General features: G+C 41.6%; 1 protein-coding gene across 6 annotated transcripts in view; it reads right to left on the bottom strand.

The window, feature by feature from the left end:
• TNNT3 (troponin T type 3 (skeletal, fast)) overlaps positions 1-7,425 on the bottom strand; it is a 31,657-nt gene that overhangs the window by 14,848 nt on the left and 9,384 nt on the right. For 4 of the 6 annotated variants that reach the window (XM_009706486.1, XM_009706487.1, XM_009706490.1 and 1 more), the window contains 3 exons: positions 7,329-7,346; positions 3,309-3,323; positions 749-760 (listed from right to left, as the gene is read on the bottom strand). In XM_009706486.1, the coding sequence (XP_009704788.1) occupies positions 749-760; positions 3,309-3,323; positions 7,329-7,346 (45 nt within the window). Of the gene's footprint in view, positions 1-748; positions 761-3,308; positions 3,324-5,676; positions 5,692-7,328; positions 7,347-7,425 lie in introns of all 6 variants that reach the window. The other 2 variants (XM_009706485.1, XM_009706491.1) reach the window with 2 other exon arrangements.

Genomic DNA, 7,425 nt, shown 5'->3' with positions numbered 1-7,425 from the left:
ACTCATCATCAACATTCAGCTAACTTCCAGAGAAGATCAGTTTTCTCTTCTAGATCTGTGGCTTAGGCCATTTTCTTCCTTGAAGACTTGATGTCTATATAAATCTACTGCTGTTCTTCACATCCATTTGCAATGTAGAATTACAAATGGATTACTTTGTAGGAAGAAAAGGTTCATTAAAAGTCTGCGCAGGTCTACATTTCATTGTTGTGTTTGTTGTTTTTTTTTGACAAAGCAAGAATAGACCAGCAACGCAGATTTGCAGGGCAAATTTTGCTTTTCAGCCATACATGCACCATTGAATATTTTGCAAAGCAGGCGTAAAAATAGTGCAAAATCTCATAGTATTTATACTCCCTGTATACAGTCAATGGGTCGAATTCTGCCCTGAGATTTTAAACAAAGGTTTCCCTATAGGAAGAAACATTCATTCTCATATCAGAGTGCAGAATTTAACCCATTCCACAAGGACACTTTTCACTGAGCTACTCTTTCACAATAGTATATGTGTTTCCCTAGGTTTTAGTAATATTTTGATGCAATAGGTAATTTTCCTCCTCTTTACTGCTGATTACACTTTACTGAGAAAAAAAAAATTAAACTAAAAAAAATCAACCATCCCAAAGACATGCACGTTACAAGCTACCATTAACAGATAGGTTGTTATCTCCTGTCACCTTGTATTCACTTCCCACGCACACCATCCCAGCAGACAGACACTGGGGAGTTTAGAAGTTAAATCACATACCTGGAGGGGGGGCTTCATTTAGTAGGAAGTGTCAGGGGGAAAACATAGGAAAGGAAGATAAAAGAATTAGAAATAAGTTATTCAGGAGGGGATCACCTCAAACTTAGACTGTTAATAAGAGTGGAAAAGGAGAGTAATTACAGTGGGGTGTGAAGTAGATAGGGAGAGGATGCCATAGAAATGAAAAATAAAGGGAATTTGAATGTTGATGAATTGCAACAGTTTAAATCATGCAAATATATAAACAGTAAGTGATTGTAGTAACACTGGTGATCCTTCAATTTGAAAGAAAACATACCCAAGAAGAGAGTTTTACAAGTATGCAGCTTAACCTGTGTTTCAGCTGTGCACATGCCCTTTTAGCTCTGGTATCAGAGCAGGTACGGGGATGTAAGAGTTACAGCTTTGGATATATCTCTGTTTGCATCAGAAGCTCCACTGTCTAAGAACCTCCACTGGCAGATTTGGGACTTGGCTTTGCAGAACTGGAAATATTCAGCTATACACAGGGCTTGTCTCTGCTGCAGCGTAGAAACGGCTCAAGCCTGCACGCCAGGATGCTGCTGCAGGCGATACCTGCCAGTGGAAGCAGCTTGTGTTTCTGCAGCTCAGGTACCTGCTCTCTGCCCTGGCTGCGGCGTAATCACAGCCCTAGAAGTTTTCAGGGGCACTAAAACAGTTCTTCTAAGCTTCTTAGAAGGTGACTCTTCAGTTACTAACAGTAATTATACTTTCCTATAGGGCAAATAAAGTTTAAGGAATCTTAAGAATCGATTGATTCTTCATGACTCCGGTTTTCTTCAACATCTTCAAATTCCTATGTACAGGAATGCTTCAGATTAATACATAGGAATTTAGAGGTCACACACAGGCGCTTGGTTAGGTGCAAAGTGTAAGCAAAGAAAAATAAAGGAATTAGAGCAATAATCACACAACAGCAACAGTTCTGAACTTGTGCAGGCCAAAGCTGTGACTTAGAAGATGTGTTAGACAAAGACAGCACTAATAACAGAGAAACTAAATAATCATACAGTGATATGAAAAGCTGCGACAGTCTCCCTCTGACATAAATGTTTTCTTTTAAGCTTGTTATATTTACTTCTTCTTTATAAACTTTCCTTTTTGTTATGCTTTATGTTATAGAGGGAAAAGAAAACATGGGGTGGCTATAGGTATGGCTTTATTGTTAATCAGATTATCAGGTTATGTTAATACCTGGTGTTTTACACAAATTTCAACCTCATATGTATGTCAAAGCTTGAGACCAACACTCAAGTAGTGAGTAGCAGTTCAATAAATACCATGGAAAACAGGTAGAGAGGCAGGCAAAGCAGCTGGGATGGTAGCAATGACCTTTAACTTGTGCAAACCAAGGTCAGAAAAAGCTTAGGAGCAGATAAGCGACAAGAGTGAATATGGTTAAAAGGAGAAGAGAAGGACGTGAAACGAGAAGCAGCGAGAACAGGAGGGGAATGAGAAGCAGCACATGGGTGAATGTTGAAGCGTTAAGTCATGCAAAAATCAATCAGACGGCTTTCACCTCACTCCCTTCAACCCTGGCAAAAGTACTGGTCTCCTCTAAACTAAGAGGCTGCTCTCCCTCTGTGGACAGCAGAGTGAAATAGCTGGGATGGGCAGTTGCTGAGATGTGACTGCTTTAATAAAGCTACTCCAAATGGCACAGAATAACTCTCACAGACAGTTTAGAGGACGCTGCAAATTCAGCTTCTGCTTTTCTGGATAATAAATATTATACCGTTCCCGTACGCAGTGTAAGGATGGCTCTGAGTCCCGTCAGTAGCTATTATTACAGTTTATACATTGAGGTATTTGTTTACGAAAATGTTATTACATTTTTCATGCAACAGTTAGCTCTTATCCTCATTATTATGCATCACAGAGCAGAGGAAATTATTACTGGTGGAAGGTGTAAGGAAGCTGCAAGTTACAGTTTATCATTAATATTTGATTTTTATCTGTTTTCTTCCACCATCTTTGAATTCCTGAGTATAATATTAGAGTTACTGGTATCATTTTCCAACAAAAAATCATAGTTTCAATTAAAGTTTGGTATTTCAAAACTCATGTAGATTTGGATAAGATTTGGGTTAAAAAAATAGAAAGTTTCACAACCATAAAAGGTTGCATAGATATGAACGTCTCTAGAACAAAATCTTTTCATTTTTTGCCTTGTGACAATCTCTCATTCAAGATTTGTTCTTGCATTACGCTATATATACCCCACATTATCCATAAAGTCAATACTTCAAAAGCATCTAAAATAGAATTTTCATTTCAAAATTTGGAAATATTCCATAGAGGAAAGAGGGGGAAAAAATGTTGGAATAAAATGTTTTGTTTCAACTAAATAAGAAAAAATAATATTCAATAGCTGCCAAATGAGGTGTTGCTCTTATTTTTTGTTGTTTTGTTTGTTTGAAAAGTTTCTGTTTTGTCCCAATTCAGCACATGACCCAATTGTGAAATTGCCAAGCGCAATTGAATTTCCAGCACACAATAACCCTTCAGATTGACGCAGAGGAATTCAGAAGTCACATACCTGGTTCATGGACTTCTTTAAGAGGGAAGTAGCAGGGAAGGAAGATGCAAAGAAAGATAAGAGAATTAGAGCGAGAAACAGAGGATGATTAAAAAAACCTTACACTTCTTTTAGCCAGGGTGGAATGGTTAAAGGGATAAAAAACATTAATGAGATTAAAAGAGAAATAGAGGGCACGTAAGGATGTCAATTAGAAAATCATGGAGAGGAAGGACAGGGGGTGTTGGAAGATAAAAGGTGCAGATGACTAACATATATATTCATAATGTTATAAATCAAATGCCGTTGGTAACCTTTGGTTGAGAAAAATACTGGCTTGTATTTAAATCAAGTCCAATACCAATAGGTTTGAATGTGCAAAAAGGGTATAGACAACCTGTTCTTATTCATGTGCATAGAAATCCCAGCCTCTGCGGAAATCAATGGGCTCAAAGGAGCTGGCATTGATTTCCTTAGTGCCCAGGATTTCACCACTGGTGTGTAGGACCGTGCACCGGTGTGGGAAGGTAAGTACCAGCACGTTACTGCTCTCCGACCTGCAGGATGAAGTATCTGATGAAAGCCTAGCTGGACATGCAGAGGGGGGGAGGCAGAAGGGCAACTGAGAGGTAAAAGGGTTTGGGCTGGCAGGCTGATGCTTTAATAATTTAAAATGCTATTTTGCTAATCACATAGATTGTCTTACCAGATCTGGACTTTAAGTCACGTTATAAAATCAAGCGAAACTGCAACCCTGCTACCCCCATTTTTGCATAATGCACATTAACCCAGAAAAATACCAATAGTTACAGAAAAAGCATGCAACTACATCTTTTCTCTGAATTGGCATTTTCTGCAAATACAGTGCAATGAAAACGATGCCACTTGGTCCAATCCTTAGCTCAACAGAACACTAGGTATGACGCGGTGTCACTTGTTGCTCATGACTTCAGATGCAAGTCTCTCCGCATCAGTGTACATTGCTGCAAAAGCGAGTTTTGTCTCTGCACAGCAGCGGGGGGACAGCTGGAAGAGGTGGGCATGACCGAGGGACGTAGCATTGCCACAGGGCACAGCTGTCCCACCTCCAGCCCCGGTGCACAGCGTAGAGAAAATGGTTTTGGGAACACTATCCCAGTACCAACTGGTATCTGTACTGACAGACTGGTTAGAGACATGAGAGTGCTGAGGAATATATAAGCAATGCCCAGCCTGTGCTTCAGGCATTGTTTTCCAAACAGCGGTTAGTACTTATTACTCATCACACCACTTATCCTGCGAGAGCGAAGCAGCCATCAGCAAGCGTGCAGAGGATATTTTTGCATCCTCTCCTCTTCAACCACCTCCAGAATTCCTGCACGAGTTACCACTCCAGATAGAAACAGAGGAATTTGTAAGTCATGGCACATACCTTCCTCATGAACTTTAGCAGGTGGGAAGAGTCACAGAGCAAAATGCAAAGGAAGACAAAAGCATTAGAAACATCACAACAACTTTTCACTCGTACAAAAAGGAGAAGCCTGAGAATATAGTCCAAAGAAATAAAACACACTACAATAAAATGAATATGGATATGAAAAGCCCTACTGGAAGTAAGGGTACAAATGGTCTGAGATATTAAAAACATAAAGCTGATATAAGTGGCCACATCAGATGTCATTTGTCTTATATGCACATTCCTGCAGTGCTGCATAAAGCCCAGAGCAGCATGCCTTTTCACAGCCTGATGCTCGCCCAAGTGGATTTACAACCTGAAGCCTGCAGGTTTTTGGTGGCACATGGCTGCACGTACTACCGTGAGACAGTGGTGCAGAAACTCCATTGCATGAAGAACAAAACCGTCTTTAATCATTTGCAAAGCTAAAGCATCAAAATTATCACCAGTTGCTTTATACAACAAGGTTTAAGGTGGAAAAAGGGCACATAAAAAGGCTATCGTAAGTAAGAATGTCAGCCTGGTAAAGGAGGGCAAATCCTCTCCGCAGCTGCAGCATCAGCAGCTGCTGGAGCAGCGGAGCGATCATGGGCACATCTGCACATTGTCCAGAGGCCCGACCCACCCCGAATGGTTCAAAATAAGCCTCCCAGGGAGACCCAACAAGTCTCAGAGTGAAGGCTTTTCAACCTTCATCCTTTTAAGAGGTTTACATTTCCCAGCAGTTTTCATACTTCTTTTTTTTCATGCAACAATTACCACGTAGCATTGCCAGTGCATTCAGTGTCAAGACACAACATGAAGGAAGAGAGTACAAAACCCAAAATGGTGATGTGTTTTATTCTATATTAATATGTCTATTTTAAACTCCTGTTTCCTTTTACCATCTTATGGCTTACTGGCTAAACCAGAGCTTAGTCTGAAAGACAGGAATTCAGGAGTCAGGTTACATACCTTCCTCATGAGCTTCTTTAGGTGGGAAGAGCCACAGGACAGGACGCAAAGGAACGTTAGAAGAAACACATTATTACATGGGCTGATATTACACAAGCTGAAAACTCTGTTAAGCCAGAGGGAAAAGTTTTATCCCAGTAAAGGATGCACTAATGGCCAGGAGGGAAAGGACTTTGAGGCACATGTGGTTGCGAAACAACTTCACCACATGAAGGGAAGAGGCAAAAACATATCGGAGAAGGAGAATCTCACAGTAAGCTCAAATAATACATGTTGAAACTTCTCCCTAATTCCGGTTTTAGAGGAACAACCTCCTGCCATTGCCCAGATGGGCTTTTATGGGGAGCTCCACACAGGGAAGGAGGGGCAGAGAGGCTGGGGTACCACCGAGCCGATGTCTGTTGAACCTTGCACCAACACCATTCCCATGTGTTAGCCTGGGACTGAGCCGCTCAAGGAGGAGAGGTGGAAGGCAAAGACAACAGAAGCGATAAGGCAAAGTAACTGGGTCCTGTTCCTCTCGCACCACCTTTGAATCCCGCCAAGGAGACAGCGGGGAGCAATTTGGAAGGCGATGGCACATACCTGCTTCGTGAGCTTCGTCAGGTGGGATGTGGTGGGGAGCAAGAGCAACGAGATGGAAAATGAGAACAGTTAGACTAAAGAATGTGTGAATGCAATAGGGAGATCTAAAAAACACAGAAGGTGTGAAATAGAGAAACAGAGGAGGAGGTGAAATGGAGACACGCAACCAAAGCACGCACAGGTACAAGAAATGTAAAACCTTCAGGACCTGGATGATGTAAATACCCTGCAACCTGCTCAGAGCGGGTCCCTGTTGCATTATAAACACATTTACACTTGTTTCAAATATGCCTGTAGCACAAAGCTTTGCAAATGCGGAACCAACACACCCTTTGGCTCCTCACACCTGGAGCACTGCATCCCAAACCTCTCAAGTGCAAAGGGTGGGTTTCTGTTCCAGCCCCTCTTCTTCCCTGCCTCACCCACCTTGCAAACGCTGCGTGCACCATGGGGAGCCAGCTGGGGTTACTTGCCAGCGTCTATGTAGATATAATTAATAAGTTCTGCATTCTGCAGTATTATCATTTATATTATATATAATATGATATATTATAGTCTATAAACTTATAATATATACAATATACTATATATAATATTACATATTAAAGAATATGTACTATGTAACATATGGCTAACCACAGATGGATTTTGATTTCAAAATCCATCCGATCATTATCTGCCAAGCTATGTAGCAGAAACCAGTTGACACCTGATAGAAACCTTTCTAGCCAGACCCCAGTTATTCCACAGCGAGTGTTACAAACACCCCGGGCTAAAAATCAGCCTTGGAGCCTTCTGTGGCTTGGATGAAGGGGTGATATCTGCATTTCCCCTGCTGCTCTCTCCCTGAAACCGGAGCAGAGATGCCCGCACAGATACTCAAGGATACGGGGCACCCTCGGTGAAACTTGTGCAAGGGACACGAAAAGCCCTCTGCCTGCAGATCGTTTGTCCCAGCATCTTTCTCTTGCCTCTTGCTTTCTTCTACCACCTTGCAAAATCAAGGCACGCATCGGCACCGAGCTCTGCTGTGGGAAAGAGGGGGACTGAGGAGCTGTTTCACCTACCTTCTTCTTGAACCTCTTCTGCGGGTGGGAAACGTCATGCGGCAAAGGGAATGGGAGGAGAAAATTAAAACAAGAAATATCTTATTGGAACATTCTT

This window comes from Cariama cristata, unplaced genomic scaffold (genome assembly GCF_000690535.1).
Source record: "Cariama cristata isolate BGI_N322 unplaced genomic scaffold, ASM69053v1 scaffold6728, whole genome shotgun sequence".
NCBI classification, from domain to species: domain Eukaryota; kingdom Metazoa; phylum Chordata; class Aves; order Cariamiformes; family Cariamidae; genus Cariama; species Cariama cristata.
The sequence above is the reverse complement of the archived record's forward strand: the minus strand, read 5'-3'. Positions and strand labels throughout refer to the sequence as shown.